Source organism: Plectropomus leopardus, chromosome 23 (assembly GCF_026936395.1).
Source record: "Plectropomus leopardus strain MGB_pleo_1.0 chromosome 23, ASM2693639v1, whole genome shotgun sequence".
Classification (NCBI taxonomy): domain Eukaryota; kingdom Metazoa; phylum Chordata; class Actinopteri; order Perciformes; family Serranidae; genus Plectropomus; species Plectropomus leopardus.
In genome coordinates, this window is record NC_142198.1 from 2143107 (window position 1) to 2162658 (window position 19552).

The 19552-nt window shown below is 38.5% G+C and overlaps 1 protein-coding gene across 2 annotated transcripts in view; it reads left to right on the forward strand.

Moving 5' to 3' along the window:
* Nucleotides 1-19552, forward strand: part of adam19a (ADAM metallopeptidase domain 19a) — a 253530-nt gene that overhangs the window by 166754 nt on the left and 67224 nt on the right. For both annotated transcript variants that reach the window (XM_088073120.1, XM_042512400.2), the window contains exon 5: nucleotides 5618-5694. In XM_088073120.1, coding sequence (XP_087929246.1) covers nucleotides 5618-5694 — 77 coding nt within the window. The remainder of the gene's footprint in view (nucleotides 1-5617; nucleotides 5695-19552) is intronic.

Genomic DNA, 19552 nt, shown 5'->3' on the forward strand with positions numbered 1-19552 from the left:
ACATTTTTGTAAACGTGATAAAGAAAAGTGTTGGCCTGATAAGTCAAGGAGCCAATAATTTTTATGGTTACTTGGTGATTGACCCTGAGGACTAGAAATTTGTCTGAATGTATTAATACTTAGTACTTGCACAATGTACTTCCCCAAGTTCAAACAGCTTCCAAAGCATTGGAGAGAAAATGATGTGTGAAATCTGGGGTATCTCAGGAGGTCTCGGACCTTCTAATTAGGATGCACTGAAGATGTCATAATCAAATTTAGGCCTAAATATTGATGAGCAACACAAAAAATGTGACTTTCAGTGAACAGACAGCATTATATTATATATATTATATTGGCCAGGCTGCACCAGTTGTAATTCTGTTAATTCTACACATAATATAAGAAACTAGGAGGGTCATTGGAAAGTGCAAACTTCCACTGAGGCCAAAAGCCCTAATGTTAAAAGTTTAAAAAAGGATTTTACTATCTGCCCTGTGATTTGAATATGCTCAAAAATGTAATAGGTTCTTCCATGGCTCTGTGCTACACTGTTCCACCAAGTCTCATGAAAACAAGGCTTGCAGTTTTTCTATAATCCTGCTAACAAACAAACAAACAAACCAACCTAAAAACATTATCTCCATGGTGGAGGTAATAGTAACGCTTGAGTACCGTTCATATGTGAATCATCACCGGTACTGGTACTTGGAATTTGGTACCCAATGGTACCATTTTGTGGTACTTTTCTCATTTTGTAATAACAGAATTGTAATTTCAGTTGTAAAAAAAAAAACAAAATCCGAACTTTTTAATTAAAACATTGTTATTTCTTTAATAAAATGTTGCACACTGCACAAAATAAAACCCCTTCTTACCTCTCTACAAAGCTCTTCCTACAACCAAAGCCCCTGGACACAACCCCAGGCTTTAAAGCCAATTTTACATAGTGACCAGGTCCATCATATAATGCCATGGGGCCCAGAAAGACTTTTTCCAGGAAATCAGTTGATACATTTTATGAGAATCGAAACCCTGCAAAATGACTCGATTCACTATCAAGATTTGATCGGCTTGGTCCAATAACAGTAAGATGTTCAATGAAAGTTAGAGACTTAAGGCAGCCAAGCATGGCTGGAAATCTGACGAAGCACTAAGTGAGAAACCCAGAGAAAAAGTCTAAAGACTTATGGCACGTTTCCACCACATGGTACCAGCTCTACTCGCCTTTTTTGGTTTTCCATTAGGAAAAAGTACCTGGTACTACCTTTTTTTGGTACCTGCTCTCCTGGGGTTCCAAAAAAAGCCGACCGGGTACTATGAGGTACTAAAAGATGACATGAAACACTGCAGACCACTGATTGGTCAGACAGAATCGTCACTGTGTTATTGTATCATCAATGCGCGGCATAAACGGAATACCCCGAACAGAGCTAACTGCTGTAGCGGCCGCAGTTTTGTGTCTTTTTTTTTTCTTTTTCAAAATGGTAACTAGAAAGATGGTCACCCAAGGAGGAGCAAATGTTCCTCAACTTGCTGGCTGACAAGCGTATCCAGTGAGTGCAAGTCTGTGAGTATGCATAGTTCGAATTACGGGGGAGCTAAGGGGAGCTCGGAACCCGTTCCAAGTTCAGTACACAACCGTTTTAATAATACATTCTGAACTCTGCTGTTCTGTTTCTCCTCTACATATCCAAAAAGGCTTGTTTGTGTCATTTGTCCCTATTTCCTTGAGCTCCTTAAATCTCAAAACAAAGTGATAAACATGGGGTTCTGAGATCTGCTGCTATGCTACAAATGATCTTTGTATAAACTGTGAATGTCTCACAAAAGAGCACAAGGTCAGTTAACAGTTAAATCCCAGTGTCTTTAAATATTTAATGACTGTATCCCCCTGTGTGTAATATTACGCATGGCTGTGGAGAGGTGTGAGTGTGTCTGTGGTCTGAGCAGCAGAAAACACAAGCGAAATCATTTACTGAATACATGGAGGGTTCTTCATTCTGCACAATCTGTGCTTGTCACTGCATGTTGAATTATTTATCTCGCTCTTCATTTTTTAAAAAATATTTATTTAGTTTGGTGTTGTGTACTTGTACAGGTGGAGTCTGTACTCCACAGCAGTAAGTCAGAGCTTATTTGATTAGCCTCCTGTTCAGGTCATGAGTGTGATATTGAAGTGTCAGAATAGTCAATTTACGGATAGTTTGTAGGTTGGTTCCAACAAGCTTTGCATGTGTGCAGCAGGGAATTTGCTAAACTGGAAAGGTGCAGGACTATGGAGGGAAATGAAAAAAATTAGTTAAAAAGAAATTAGTTAAAGCAGTTTTTTTTTTAAATATTGTTTTTATTGCAAGCCCAATTCCCAAAAAGGTGGGACACTGTGTAAAATGTAAACAAAAAATAATACAATGATTTCCAAATCTTTTTTGAGCTATGTTCAATTAAAAACAGTACAAAGGTAAGATATATTATATTTATTGTTGAGTTTAATGTAAAGTGGAAAAGTGTGCTGCGGTGTGACGAGTCCACATTTCAAATTGCTGTTGGAAGTCATGGACATCGATGGGGTTAAAGAGGAAAAGGACCATCCAGATTCTTACCAGCTCAGAGTTCAAAGCATCAGTGATGGTTTAGGGGGGTGTATTAGTACTTATGGCATTATGGGTAACTTACACATAAGAAGGCACCATGAATGCTGAAAGGTACATACAGGTTTTGAAGAAACGTATGCTGCCATCCAGACGACGTCATTTTCAGGGACGTCTCTGCTTATTCTTGCAATAAAACGAGACACATTCTGCACGTGTTCCAACAGCATGGCTTCGTAGTAGAAGAGTGCAGCTACTATACTGACCTGCTGCAGTCCGGACCTGACACCCATTGAACATGTGTGGAGCATTATGAAGAGCAAGAATGGGAAAGAATTTCACTTTAAATACTTCAACAGTTAGTGTCCAACACTTGCTGATTGTTGTTAAAAGAAAAGGTGATGTCACACAGTGGCACATATGCTCCCCTCCCAACTTTTTTTGAGGTGTTGGAGGCATCAAATTCAGAATGGGTGTAAAGTTTATCATTTTGAACATCAAACATTAACATAATCTTGTCCTTGGGCTGTTTTAAATCGAATATCTCAGATAAACAGATTAGTAAATCAGTGCATTCTGTCTTTATGTTTTACACAGGGTCTTAGCTTTTTTGGAGTTGGGTTTTGAAAAAAAAAGGTTGAGAAAGTGTAATGCATCTCAGCAGCCAAATGTGTTTGCTGCAACCTGGTCAAACAAGGTTAACTAAAACTGCGACCTCCACAGTTACAGTAACCTGCTGCAAACATGTCAGATGTACCACCTTCGGTCACACAGCTTGACGTGCAGATGGGATCCAGTCTCTGCAGGTGACTGCACTGTGCTTTTCTGCACAGGAGGCCCTCGCAGATGGCAGGTTGTTCCCCACACAGCTGAAACAAGGCCTGGAGGGCCGATCCTTTGGACCTCGTCCACATCACATCCTCTACCTGTAAGCAGACTAATTGCTGAGGGTTGGCAGAGATGGTTCTCCCTGACAACTGATTTGTATGTTGGCTCGAACAAAGCACTCACTGCTGCTGCTGTTCAAATGAAAGGGATCATTTCACTCTCTGATGAGCTGACAGAGACTTTTGAATTTTCAAAAATCGACGCGCAGGCATAATTTAAACCTTGTGGTGATAAATCCCTTTTCAACATTAACAGCAGGTCTTCAGGCCCACAGGCAGAGCTGCTTTTATAAATCATGAAAGGCGTGATACATTTGTACTTTAAAGGTTGAGGGTGTTGGTTTCTTATGTCTTTGTTCTTTTTGCTCTCTTTTTTGTCCTTTTGTTGAAGTAAGAATACAGTAGTGAGCAGAGTGAGTCAGGCTCTGGCAGCTCGTCTGGCTTTAACTTAAGGGGATTGAAAACTCTCTTGCTTCCTCAGCCTTTATTTATCCCAGAAAAATGCACAGAGGTTCCACATTCAGCTGCTCTTGTGTTTGTAGTTCATTAGGGGTGAAATGGCACACAAAATCCAGCTTTGCGGTCACAGTTCAGTATGTTTACAGCAGAAAAACAGCACAAAAAGTCTCATTTTTGTCACTTATTTTGAAAAATGTAAACACAAAATAGTTGCTCATTGGCCATAATCTTTACTGTAAAATTATGACATTTAAATGGTCAGTAGGAAGATAAAATTAAATGGAATACAGCTGAAATGAAGTTACTGCAGTGCAGCTGGCTCATTCTTGCACAGAACTGTGTTTTATTACACCTCCACACCAGCTCTAGCCTTGGCCACAGGCATTATGTTTTTGGGTTGTCTGTTCTTTTGTCCATCGGTTTGTCTGTCCCATTTGTTTAAACACCATTTCAGTAATATCTTCAGGTAATTTCTTAAAATTTGGCTCAAACGTCCACTTGGACTTAACAATGAAGTCATTGGAATTCCATGGGCGTAGTTGAGAGGTCAAGATCACTGTGACCTTTTCTGTCTCAAAAATGACTTGAGGAAATTTTCCTTCCAATTTGACACAAACATCCACTTGGACTCAAGAATGAACTTATTAGATTTTTGTGGTCATAGGTCAAGATCCCTTTTGACCTTGTGTGTCTCATTTTCTTGAAACTGATATCTGAACATTTTGAGGAAATTTCTTCAAATTTGGCACAAACGTCCGCTTGGACTCAAAAATGAAATGATTAGATTTTGGTGGTCAAATGTCAAGGTCACTGTGACCTCATCTGCCTTGTTTTCTTGAATATGGCATCTCAAGAACACTTTGAGGGAACTGATTAGAATTTATAAGGTCAAGGTCACTGTGACCTCATGAAATAAGTTTTTTGGTCAGAACTCTAAAACTCATACGACCATTATGACTTGTGAATTTAACATTTCAACTTTCTAATGGGATAATTGATGTGTGTTAGCATTGTATATCCTAAATTTTAAAAGTCAGCTTCACTGTGACATCTTATTGTTCTGGCCATTACTCAGCAACATAACTCAGGAACAGAAGGGGACACGTATAGTCAAATACTGACACTAATCCAGGGTGTCCACTTTGAAACTGTGCTGATGTGTGGATCTTCTGTGCGGTCAGGGGACAATGTAAACTGTAGATGCAGCTTGACTGTTTGCTGAGGCATGAGACCTCATGGCAGTGATTGTAGTTCTGCTAACACGTTGATGTATCTGATCAGGGCAGTGCTGAGATGATGATAAATGATGGTGAGTCACCCTCGAGCAGCCTGCCATCTTTTGTTTAAAGGTCTTCAAATTCTTTTTCTTTTTTTTTGCGTGAGTAAATTAATCTCAAATCTTCATTAGGGTGTTTGAGTGGCCACTCTGTCAAGCCAGCTGTGCAGAGCTGTGCTGAGCTGTATTGATTTGTCATTGTTCAGATACAGTGGCTAGTGTTTTCACAAGCAACTGTAGCCGTGAAAGAGGAGCACACAGCCTGCTTTAGGGACACTTAGACCACCAAGTCGATCCAGCTCATTGATTCATTGCTGGCTGCACTGGCGGCGTGTCTGCATAAACATTATCATCGCTTTTGAAAGCTTTCCTCCAGATGAAATATGTATGAAATAAGTATTGATTGCAATTCTTCTCTCTTTCAGGATCACTGCTTCTACCACGGCCATGTGAGAGGACATCCAGAGTCCTGGGTAGCTCTCAGCACATGCTCAGGAGTCAGGTAAAGGAAACACTGTCACCATGTCTGCATGTTATTTATGTTACCAGTTTGAATAACTAATTCAACCCAGACAATTACAGAGGTTTAGTTACTGTACTGAAGAATACAAATGATTCAAATGCAGATTTAGTCTGCTGTGAGGACTGTAAACTGCTCATTTCTTGATAAACGTGGATTTCTGTAAACATTAGCAACTTGACAAGAAATGGCCCTAATTTAGTAAGAAATTAATAAAAAGTTACAAGAAAACTACTTGAAACTAAGCAAAAAGTAATCTAGCTTTCTTAAGTAAGCTGAGTTCATTAATCTACAAAAACAACAACTTTTTTTGGCCACCTCGGGGCGGCAGAAACAAGTTGTGAGTATAACACTAATATTATTAGAAACTTTTATGTGTTAAACTCAGAAGCAAAGCAATTAGAGAAGAACACCAGCCCATTACCATTTCCCATTAATAAACAAAACTATGGCAGGCTGCCATAGCCCCCCCCATCTGGTTGTGGAGCTTTTATTTGTGCCTCTGAGCCTGGAATCTGCCCTATTTGGATGAAGTTTTCCAAATTTAGAAAGTTCAACTTGGACTGTCAGAACTCGTCTTTTTTTTTTAAAATTGTCATGAAGATGAGTAATTTGATCCTCTTTGGGGATCCAGGCAGCAGTTTTAAAAGTCTTAAATTTTCAGACAGGTTTTAATGTGAAACGCCATTCACACTGAAGGCTCAGATTGAAGCCTTCTCCTGGCAAAGATGCTGCAAGTCCTGAGGATGTGTGTCCTAAAAATATATATTCATGAATCTGATCCAGTAAAAGAGACATCAAGTTACAGCTCAGTGGGGATTTCATTGGAATTAATTCCAAAGCCTTTTCCCTAAATCTAAACAGATAAGAGTTTGAGGAAGTTCTTTATGACCTCGCAAGAAAGTCTCTTTATTTTTCTATCTGATAGAGGGTGCTTCAGTGCTGACACGTCCGTCAGCACCCTTCGGTCCCCCTGTCCTGATCTGGGAAGGTAGCCAGATGCTGCTTGTTGACAGCAGCTTTGATGGGAACAGAGCAGACGTGGAGGAGAATAGAGAACTGTGAGCCAGCAGAATGTAAATGCGATCTAAATGTCCAGTCATTCACAGAGCCGTCCCACTGTGAGCTCATCCACACATGATGGTGCTTAGATTGGAAAACAAACTGAGGTTAAATGAAGTCTTTACTTTGACTCAGGGAGGTGTCAGTCAATGAGCAGATGGATAAATTATGTCCTGCAGTTTGCTGAGTACCAAGATACATTTCTAGACAAATATATCAAATATACAATAGCATAGGGGATAGCAACCCAGTCACCATAATAAATGTTGGCATTTCTGCAAGTCAAAGATATATTACATTTGTACATTATTATGTAACAGATACATTGAACCTTTTTCAACAACACTGTGCTTAACATGTGGCTGTGTTTAGGCACAAAAACAACTTGGTTATGATCATGATCATGTTCATGCTTGAAATGCCCAGTTTTTGGGCCACAATCCTGTCTGTATTTGTAACTAGGTGTGGGTGGTATTACGGTACAACAGGGTATTTTGAAATCCCAAGTGTTCAATATGGTCATAAATACATAAATACAATACAATTTCAAGTATTTAAAGCTTTGAAGTCTGGACAAATTGGTTCAATGCTTTTTAAAATCATGTAAAACATTAGTAGATTTGGAAATGGTTTTTTTTTTTTTTAAATCTAGGAAAAACTTTTGAGGGAAAAAAGGAAAAAAGCTAAATAAAATCGATATTTACAATCATTATAATTACTTATTTAAAGTTATGTTAGAATTATTTTAGTTTTAAAACACTTTTTTTTCATGTCATTCCCTTGTTTGTGTGTTGTTGTTGTTGTTGTTTTCGTTTTTTTTTTTTGTTTGTTTGCTAATTTTGAAAGAAATCAAGCCAATTTGGTCAGGTTTCAGAGGGTTAAATTCATGGTATGTAGTGCACAGCACGGACGACCATAGTTCAGTCTCCTGTCTCTACTGGTGGAACAGGCAGCTGAGCTGAAAGATACAGCAACACCTAGTTGTGGAGCAGAAGTTACAGGACTATAGACAGCTGGCAGCCAGCAGGCACAGAGAGCATGGGGAATAACAGCATGTTTTTTACATCTAACTTTGTGATTTATTTGAACCAAACCAGAGCTGGTGATTGTTGGACTTACTAACTAGATTACTAGCAAGAGTAACCAAGATGGTTTGGGTGTGTTTTATTTTGTTTCTGTCAAGTTTGAATGAAGTGTGTATTATGATGAGTTAATGAGGCTGTTAAGCCTCATCAGTCCTCTGAGAGAAAGTTCAATTAAAAAGTGTACAGTTATATTTATCTGTTTAATAAGGAAAATATCTGTGAGAATATCTGGTTTCTTATCATATTGTGAGTTTTTACTGTGTATTAATTAGTCTTACAAGCTGAAGGTTAGTAGAGCATTCGCCACCGGGCAGTATGTATACTTCATACCGTATACTCTTGTGAAAATTTCAGGAAGGTATGAAGGTATGCAATATTACATTGCACACCGCCTGGCCTACAAGTGGCGCTCAGAGCAGTCACAGCAGCTTGCCAAAGACATTACATGGCAGCCTGGCACAGGCTGCATTTAGCTGCTTCTTGGTGTGTGACAACTAGCTATAAAAGCTTTAAGCTTATGGAGTGATACATGTTTGCGCAGTAACATGGTACACACCAGCACTGAGTGTATTCAAAATGTCTAAATTTGTTCAACTGTAGTAGTAGTTTTGGATTGTCTTATGTTAACATTATGATACTGGCTTCAGTATCCAGAAGTTACAGTGATTCTAACAATGGTTTTCTTGTCTTACAAAGTCTCTCTGAAGGCTGGAATGTGGTGTTGGAGGTCTGGGCTTTGGTGTGCTGCACACACTGTCAGTTGGCATTAGAGCTGCCTTGAAATGAGATGATCAGAAGGAGGAGTTGATGCTGTGTGCTTTTTTCTGACAGTGAATCCAGTTCAAGCAGCGCAGAGAAAATTTGTCGTGTTGAAATAAAAGGGTCCATGTTTAAATACAGAAAAACAATATCAAAACATCTCTTTACAAACTCTCACTCAGCTTGTGTAGTATAATCCAAGTATTATTAATTCAGTTGTATGCCCAGTGCCTCCCAAACACATGGATTTTCACTAAAACCTCACTATTTAAAACACTTCTGCATTAACCGTCTCGCTCACAGAAGAATAGCAAACCTGGGAACTCTGCTTGTGCATTTAGATGAGTTCTTGCCTCCCAGCTCGTTTATCAGCCAGGAAGCAACAGGTGTGGGTGAGATGAACCTCAGGCCAATGAACGAGTTCGGAGGCAGCAATTCAACAGAATGCAAAAGCAAAATTCGAACACGCATGCCTTATGTAGTCCATATAAAATAAAGGACGTAATTACTGTGACATTCTTTTGTTTAAGGACTCCCATTTTGATGCCTTTTGGCATTTTGACTTTTTCAGTTTTCAATGTTTTGGCTGTTGCCATTTTACCATGGAGGTTTATGGGGACTGACACTGTTTTAGAGCCAGCCCCAAGTGGCCATTTGCAGTTTTTGCAACTTCTGTGCTGACTTTAATTTTCAGCCCCAGAGCTTGCGTCTTGGTGCTTGCCCAGGAACTGTCTGTGTGTGAGTCTGTTTATGCACAATTTGTAAATATTAGGATTTCAGTGAACTTGTTTGTGTTATAGTTTTGCAGCTGTGAAATGCTGGCCCATTTTCCTTTTAAAATTTGTCATTGAGGCACATGTGAAAAACATAGTTTTAGTGAATTCAAGGTAACAGGGATTATTATGGAAATAATTGATAAACAAACCTTTTGTAAGAAAACTTTTGAACATACCTATGAATTTCTGTCAAAATTATCAGCAAAAAATACTGATCACAGAGAGCTGATGAGAATTAACCCTTTGACACTTGTAGCAACATCACTTTTCTTTTGCTGCTTTCAGACACCTTCCACAAGTATTTAACATCTCAAAACTGAGCAAATTAGCTGACTTCTGTCAAAAACATGGGAGAAAAGAAATAACTTGGTAAGAAATGTTTGGCAAATTTCAAAAAATTGAAAAATTAAAAAAAAAAAATGTTCTAGAGGAAAATGCTAAAAAAAAATATTCATAAAGCTCATATTTACATTTTTTTTTTTTAAATTATGTTACAAAATAATATTTTTTACAGAACATTTTCCAGGTCATTTTGTTGTTGCATTTGCTCATTTTTTAAATGTTATTGTTATTATTATTATTATTATTATTATTATTATTATTATTATTATTATTATTATTATTGATTGATTGATTTATTACAAATATTCTTGTAATTTTCCTATAATTTTCCCAAATTTTTAGGTAATTTCTTCTTTCATTGCTCATTGCCATCTTCCCATGTTTTTTTAAAGAAATCAAACTCACATTAACAATGCAAGATTGTTTTTCCTTAAATATATTCCCTGCAGTTTTAGTTCAAAATCATCCAGCGCTTTCATAATATTCAGGGCTCTGACCACAGCACTGGAGCTAATTCTGCACTCTGACCTAGCCATAGGTTTTCTTCTTGAGATATTCAAACTTTTTCATCCATTACTTTTGTGATTTGGACATTTTAAGACAGATAGAAGACAGTGAAACATTACTCTTTAACCCTTTAGCCCCTAGATCAACATCAGTTTTTTGAGAAAAAAAAACATAATGAGTAACTTGGCAGAAAAAAACATAGTGGGGCCATTTCTTGTCAATCTGCTCATCGCCCTCTTTCCATGTGTTTGAAGAAATCAAGTTAATTTGCTCACATATCGAAGAGTTAAAGCCACTTTGTGTAGGATTTGAAAATTTTGGAACGTCAGACTTTTGTGCCACCAGTGGTTGTATCAAAAAAAATGTGGACCTGAGATGGGGACACTGCATTGGTGTACTGAAAGTCACATGATTTCTGTAGGATTTACACATTTTTTGTCTGTGATATAACAAAACACACATAGAAAACAGCTTTAATTTCAGAAAGTATCTGATCAGTAAGTCATTAAAAAGACTAAGAATCTTACAGGCAATCATTGCATATTATAGTCAGATTTTGATACTTGGTCTTATGAAAAGAATTCAGACAGTACTGAGAAAGGAGTGAGCATCCATGCATTGCCTGATTTGTTATTCATACAGTGAATGTAAATAGGCTGTCTCCTGAGGCAAAGACACCTGGGAGAGATGCTGATAAAATGTGTAAATTTCATAAAATGGATGTTTATCCAAAAAAAAGAATGTTTCCTCAAAGAGATTTTCCATTGAAATGAAACTTTGCTCACAGTTGATGGTTAATTTTGTCCTCTGGTGGTGAAGACGACTCTGACGAAACAACCTCAACTCAAGGTCCTCTCACTAACAAGCACAGAGGACTGAACCTTAACTCTGCGCCTCTGTAGCAAGGACCCAAAACACTGTAGCAGAATAACTTTTATTCCATGCTTTCATCTTCCTTGTCAGAAACTACAGTACCCACAATGCAACTCAACTGCTGTCAGTTCATTAGGAGATTCAGGTGTGTTATTTTTGTAGCATCTGATTTAGTGTGGAGCTTCTAGCCTGCAGCAGAGATGAAGAACTATAAATGTCTGGTTAGCTCCTTTCCTCCAAATTAACTGTCCAAGTCAGATTTTTATGTCTCAGAGGCGTTATGTTTTCAGCTTTTCCCTTCCTAAATATGTGTGACTGTCTGTCCCTCCGTACAGTACATACGTCAGTAGGTACATTCCATTCTTTTATTTCTTTTATTTTTATTTTACAGGGACAGTGCATATTAATCAACATTTCTGTAAATATGCCAGAGTTAGCCAAAGGCTAATTTTCATCTGTAGTCCAGTTACAACAGTTTGTTATAAATTTGATTGATAAAAACCATATAAAGAAAATGACAGGACAGTATTAAAGCAGTAGGTCAGTAGGAAGAGTCATAAAACACATGGAGCTGCAGGACAAACAATAAGCAGCATTAGGCAAAAATTAATAGAGACATCGAAGCAGAACATTGCAGGCAAATAAAGCGAAGCATGCAGCAGCACATCAAGCAGCATTAAACAGCTGTTAGTTAAAGGATGCAGGCAGTAGCCTACCAGAATATATATCATATGCACACAACAGGACAACACTGAGCAGCACTCAGACATAAGCAATATTGGAAAAAAATTGAACAGGATACCATGATGGAATTTCTTTAAATGTGGCAAAAATATCTATATTCACTCAGTTATGAACTGATTAGATCTTGGAGGTCAAAGATGGCTGTGGCTTGTGAACGTGATATCTCAAGAACGACTTGACGGCATTTCCTCACTTTTGGCACTGATATCCTAATGGACTCAAAGATGAAGTGATTAGACCAAAAAAGGACAGAGAGGTTAGACTTTTTTGTCAAGAAATCAAAACCAAAAATTTCAAGGCACACTGTTTTGCAAAAGTTAAAAAGCCTTTTATGAATGAGCATGATGTCTGTGTTTAAACTTACAGACTTTATCAGGGCATGTAAAACCAAGTGGCAGCTCACTGATAAACCAAGGCATTCCTCAGCCAAAACGTTTTATAAATCAAGTGATCAGAATTTGTTGGTCAAAGGTCAAGGTCACTGTGGCATGATGCAGCAGGCGCTTCAAGAGATGTTTTTGCATCGCATAACTCTTCAGAAGTTCAGCTGATCATCCAGAAATATTGAATCCACAATTCCTCTGTGAAATCGTGGACTATCACCTCCCAGAAATCTCTCATACGTGGCCGCTCCTACTTATGAGGGCTCGCCTTTCCATTATCGCTCCATAACATACCTAGGTGGCCTTGGATTGGAAATGACGGCCAGTGCGACTGCAGTAGAAATAAAGCTGCTAATGTTTTGAACATACATCACCATGCTTCTTGAAATAAGAGGAGAGAAGAGAAGTCACAGAATATCACTCAGTTGAAACACAGTCATCTCGACATTGTGTCTTATCAAAATTTTTGAAAAGAATTGCATACGTTTTGTGCAAATGTGTAATGGAAACCTGCTTCCTGTAACTGAATCTACAGTGGGTGGTGGTGGAACTGCTGGATAGTAATCCTACAGTGACTTTTTAAACTTGTGACCTACTAGACGGTGACTCTGATGACATCACTTGACGGCATTTATCAGACATTATCATTAATAAAAAATATTGAATTATTCTGCAGATCAGGGACAGTCCCTCTGAGCCATTTTAGGGAGCATAACAATGGTTAAACTTTCTGAACAATAAGACTGCAACCCTACTTTTGTATGTTACTTCACCTTGATTCTGATATTCAACATGTGATGATAAGTTCTTTATTCATCTACATAAAAATCCAAGTTAGTGACCCCTTAATAAAAGTTGCTCTTTGGGTTTTATGAGCTTTGAATTGTGCACAGCAACACAACGTGAAACCAGGGATGACATCATGTTGTCCTTCGGCTCTAAACAGCTTCCTCTCCGAACAGAAAATAAACTCATCTATTCTGTCTCTTCTCTCATTCTGCTTTTGTTGCTCATAAAAGATTAACGCAGAATGGTTTAAAAGTGCTTGCTGTAAATGCTACTTTAGGAGGCTGAATAATAGCATAACACGATAATGTCAGAAAGATGTGGAAGGATGAAAGAGGTTTGGTTTGAATCAGCAGGGAGAAGAGTGATGAGTTCTTCTGGAAGCTTTCACTTTATAGCTTTGACATCATTGAACGTGTCCTCTACTAGGCAGCAGCGCTTTCAACTATGAATCAACATCTTTCACAAAACAACAGCACGTCTCTGCCGTCCATCGCCTCTCTCTGTGAGATCGAGATTACAGCACAAACACTGTCCTGGACTGACCGGGGAAATGTGAAAATGACAAAGTTACCGATTTGATTCCTGGTAAATGCATTGGGTGTCCATATGGATAAAAGAGTGTTACCCCTTTGAAATCTGGAGCAACATAACTTTTCTTGTGCTGCTTTTTTTTAGTTAAATCTTTAAACACTGATCAGATTGGTGCAGTTACATTCAAAAACATGGAAAAACAAGCAATGTGCAACTTGGAAAAATGTTCCACAAATTGATAGATTCAGAAAACTATTTTTAAAAGAATAAGCCGGGGAAAATTGTCATGGGGAAAAAAAGAAAAAAACTAGGGGGAAAACCCATATTGAAAATTATGTTACAAAACCATTATAATTTGTAGGCACTTTTCCCAGATCATTTTCTTTATTTTTATTTTATTTTATTTATTTTTTTTAAGTTTTTTTTTTTTTTAATTTTTCAGTGTATTTTCTTGTACTTTTTACAAATTTCTAATTTTGGACATTTTCTTCTTTAGTTGCTTATCGCCTTCTTCCCATGTTTTCAAAAGAAAGCAAACCAATTTGCCCATATTTCAAAGGGTTAAGCCTACGTAGATGAGACGTTTATTGTGCAGCAGCTGCAAAGCTGTATTAAATACTGTCCTCGTGTTCTCGGTGGATTTTCTTTTCTTGGAATGGACAAACGGCACGACCCTGCGGTACTTGCAAGGAACTGATGATTATGCAAAAGAAAAATCTCAAGATTGCAAAAATTGCCAGTTACCGGAGGCCCCCGCTGCCAGGATAATAAAGTTTGGGATCAGAACTTTTTGTTCAAGTTTCAGCTTTGACCCTCCTCTGTTCTTATCTGCAGTCCTGCAGCACTTCTGTGTATTTTCATTTCCACTCCTGCCCCGCAGCTCCCAGCTCATTTTCCCTGCCGGCGACTTTCATGCCATAACGAGGTGTTTTGTATAGACTCAGGGTGAATTACATGGTTTTAGGGGGAATTGTGAACAGCCTTGGACACATAATTACTCAAAACAACTGTAATTTCTCAAAGAGCATAGCAGAGAGCTGAGCTGTGCCCATACGGTCAGCAGTGTGGTTCAGCACAATAGCCAGCACAGCTCCTTTCACCACAAGAACAATTTGATTTTCTTTGTGCCTTTTGTGTCTGCTGTGAAAATAAACAGCAACTCTGACAAGATGTTAGCAGCCAAGGTAAAATAGTTTTCATACCAACTTCAAATGCATGTTGAACCACAGCGAGCAGAGCCTGTACGATCATTTTTCCAATGTCAGGACAGAGACGGATATTCAAGACAGGCACATTGTGCTACAGTAACAAAACATGAATATCTAAAAAGAAGAATCCTAGAATCTAATTGCTTAATACTGCAAAATGTTGAAGTTTCATTTACAAAAACACAATTTATAAAGGGATCATACAAATGTCCTTTCTAGGTTATGATGTTTTTAATGTCCTGATCAGATGGATGGATGAGAGGAGAAGCAGATTGCAGAGTGAATGAATGCAAAATTTAAGACCCAGCAGAATGAACAGGGCACTTTCACTTTCACTGAGCCTAGTGGTCCGCTGCTCCATCTGTGACAACAGTATGCTCAGCGCTCTGACAGTGTTGTGCATTGAATAACTGTATGGTATATATTTCAGAGTTGGTAACCACAGACTGTAAAAATAATGGTCGTAGCTACCGTGACATCACTTGTGGTTTACGGACTCCTCTTTTGAAGCCCAATGTTTGGCATTTCCACTTTTTGCCATCTTCTTTGTTTTTTTGGAGCCAGAAGTGACCCTATTTGCATGAGGGGTTGGATCTGTAGAAGAACGGGGGTTAGGTTTGACTCAGAAGCACAGGACACTATTAGCACTGGGATTTTTTTTTTTTTTACTTTTAGTATACATAAGATGCTAGAGTGCATAAAGCAGCATCAATGTAGAGCTAAAAGAAACGTACTAATTGAGGATCCCTACACACCTCCAGCGAGGTCCTTGCTAATGTCCTAAAATTCTAGAAATATCCTAAAATCCTTGAAATGTCCAAAAATCCTTGAAATGTCCTAAAATCATGGAAACAGCTTAAAATCCTAGAAATGTCCTGAAACTCCAGAAATGTTGTAATATGCTGGAAATGCCCTGAAATCCTAGAAATGTGCTAAAATCCTAGAAAAATCTTAAATTCTGAGAGAAACACCTTTCGCTCAAGGTGGCCCCGCCCTCAGATAGGTGTAACTTTAAGCCTTTCTAAAATGTAAACTGCTGAGTTATATAAAAAAAAAAAAAAACCTCTGTACAGTTGTCATGAATGTTGTAATTACCTCTAGAGACCAAAACTGGTTTTTGTATCAGGCTGTAAACATGTCTATTTCTGCTGTATAGTTTGGCATTTTAACATCAGGGTCTGTGGGGATTGATTGTGGGATTGTTTTGGAGCCAGCTTCGAGTGGACATCAGGGGCACTGCAGTTTTTAGCTTTTCAGTGTTGCCTTCATTTTTCAGCCCCTGAGGTTGCTGCTGTATGGTTACTGAAGCACGTTTTTACAAAGGGTGTCATGCCTTGCAATGACCCAAATACCAGATTCTGCCCCTTTTAAATCCCTTGCCAGTTTTCAGGAATGCCTCTGCACCTCCATGGAAGGGACCTGTAGCTCGCGGTCTGAAAAGTTCAGCTTTCTTTTTCTCTCTCATTGATTTACCCACTATGTTCTTGGTATGATAACATTTATACTTTGCCACATGGATGATTGCATTCAGACGGAACAAAGGCAAATTGCACTCAGCTGCTGAATTTTATGGGTGTGTTTACACTGTAATATCATTAGCACATTAGCTTTTGAGAGTCAATCCTTGAGGTGAGGCAGATAGCAGTTACACAGTTTGTGGTGCTTTGAGTGACTGCAATCCATTCTTTGTAAATTGGCACCTCAGAGTATTGTTCCCTCTCTTTGAAGTGGTCCTGTTTGCTCCACTGGAGTTTTTGTTTAAAGTTTAAGCTCAGGGTGAACTTAACTTCAGTCAGTAGTTTTTCCTTTAGGACTCTTAAAGAGGGTCAGGGTTAAGGGTGAGAAGTGAAGAGTCAAACATGAGTGGTCAGAGGTCAGACAGAATCTGGGACTGAGACGGCCTGATGGATAAGGCTTTACTGAGGGAATGTAGTCACAAGAATTTCATAAGAAGAGAAGTACGACTATGTGTCTGCGGAATATCTGGAGCCTGTCAGTCTCTCTCACACACTCTTACACACAAAGTTTGGATGTCTCCCCAGACAGTAACTGTAGCAGAATGACTCTCTTTGCTTGAAATTGCCTTTTAACTGCTCTGTGTTGTCTAGAACAACAATTCTTCAGGCAGCACTGTTCATCATCAGGGCATCTCTGGAAGGGGACAGACAGGACTAAACTTCCACCAGATGTCTCTTCATATTTCAGCCTGCTTAGAGCACATTTTATGTCAATACCCTTTTTGAGTATAAAGCAAATCTTATAAATAAGACTCACGTTCCACCAGACAATGACATGCTATTTGTATCTTGATACATTACTGATGCTCATCGTAGGACCCACCTGCCAAATCTGGCCCCTGATAGGATAGGGTGCCAAATAGTCCCAAGTAAGTTTCCAATTATCATTAAAAAATAAAGTGAAGTGATCCACACTGGAAATTGGTTTTGTACTTTTAGTATACGTTAGGTTCCAGAGTACATAAGAAGAAGTGCTTGCATATCAAAAAAATTACCAGTGAAGGATCCCCGCATCCCCTGACAGACATCCTAGCTAAGCTCTGAATGTCCTAAAATCCTTGACATGTCTGTCACTCAAAGTGGCCTCGCCCTCAGATAATTATAGGCGTAATTTTAAGCCTTTAAACATGTAAACAGTTGAGTTATGTAAAAATTATCCACCGCGGTTGTCATGAATGTTGAAATGAGCTATAGACTGTTTTTTGTGCCAGTCTGTAAACAAGTTTAATTATATTCCTAGAAATGTCCTAAAATCCTAAATATGTCCTAAAATCCTAAATATGTCCTGAAATCCTAATAATGTGCCAAAATCCTAGAAATGTCTTAACACCCTGGACATTCTCAAATCTTAGAAATGTCATGAAATTTTAGAAATGTTGAAAAATCCTTGAAATGTCCTAAAATCCTAGAAATATCCACACATCCTAGAAACATTCTAAATCCTAGAAATATTAAAAATTCTAGAAATGTCTTGAAATCCTAATCTCGTAAAGTCTTAGAAATGTCCTAACATCAGCAAACATCCTAGCATCTGAGAAACATTCTGAAATCCTAGAAAAGTCCTGAAATCCTACAAATGTTAAAAAAAATAAAATAAAAAAAAAATCCTAGAAGCGTGCTAAAATCTGTGAATCATCCTAAGGTCTGGGAAATGTTTGAAAATCCTAGAAACTTCCTAAAGTCCTAGAAAGATTCTAAAATCCTAGAAACATCCTTAAATCCTAGAAACATGCTGGGACTGGAGCAACTGGCCCCTGGCCTCCTTTCATTTTTGCAAAACTGGCTCCCATGCAAAGCAAATTGAGTATCCCTGGAATACATGAACACACTGTGGGGCACAGAGGCAGAGACGTGAGGTAAATGTTCTCTTGGAGGTGAAAAAGACAGGCGTTCTGAAAACAGCAGAAAGTTAGTTATTGTAGTTTGACCAGCTGATTTTTCTTATCAACTCTGTCAGCAGTTTCAGCAGCAGCAATTAAGGTACTTTGAAACCCTTAGCGCCCATGGCTACAATTTGCGTCACAGATAGTTATCTCATTATCTCTGATGTCCATCACACATTATGTCCATAAATCTGCTCAGACACCATAGTGGGGGATAAAAGGAAAAAAAGTGTCTTACATAAGCTGAACTTGCCTGAGAATCGTGTTTTTCTGTTTTCTTCACTGTCAAAGTAATCCAGTGACAGCTCTCTGTACATCCATGGGTACACTGCAAACAGGGACTGATACTACTTTAAATAGTACCAATTCAAATAATAATACAAGTTAAATTGAAAAAATACTGCTTTAAAAAGGTATCATGGCAAAATCATGGCATTCCAACATCACTATCCCCCAAATCAAATTAAGAACAGAAACAAACAATATGGGGTGAAAAAATGGAGTCAAGTTCTGTTTGATCTCAGAATGGAAAAGGCGTTGGTGGAGCTGGCCAAGTTGTTAACAAACACTGTGTCAGAGTAAGTATATTCTCAGGTGACTGGTACAAGGTGCAAAGCAAGGGTCATGTAACTGATGGAGACTGCCAAAAGCATCCCTTGGCTACTTCTCAGTTGCTTTGCTAACTAGGCTAAAAGCCTGGGTATGCTTGAATTGAATTAGTTTTATTTGCATTTCACATTTTGCATTTTTCTAGCACACAAGTCTAAGAGACATGTATTTAGCAGGGTTCACCACATATCTATGTCACAGAAACCTGCTGTGCTGCTGTGACGCAAGAGAGCACAACACAGTCCATGAAGGGGTTCAGTGTGGGACTTGGAATCCAGTGGCAGAATGATGAGTCGTAATCATCCCTGAGTCATGCTGTGGTAGTTTGTGAAAATTCACTGTTGCACCCTGCAATGTGTCCTCACTCTGCTGTAGCCTTTGAAAAGAAAAACACATTTCAACCAATTTAAAAGTGGCTGAAGGGGGAGAGGACAGCCACTGCAGGTAGCCAAACAAATAAAGAATGGGTGGCATTATGTCAGTGTAATGGGTGAACATGTGAGATATGAGTGAATGCGAGTGAGAGCTTTTCAGAGAGCAGCTGCTCTGCTGGTGCACTTATAAATCTTTCAGATTTAAAAGAGCAATTTTTCAGCTGTTTAACATTGGTAATCAAATAATGTTTTAAAATACCCACTGGTTGCTTAAAAGATACATGACACTTAACCTAAAAGACACTTGTTCCTGAAAAGGACATTTTACTGTTTATACCAAAGCACTCCAATTAAGTTGCCTAAATGTTCTGGTCTCTTGGGAACAGCAGAATTTCAAC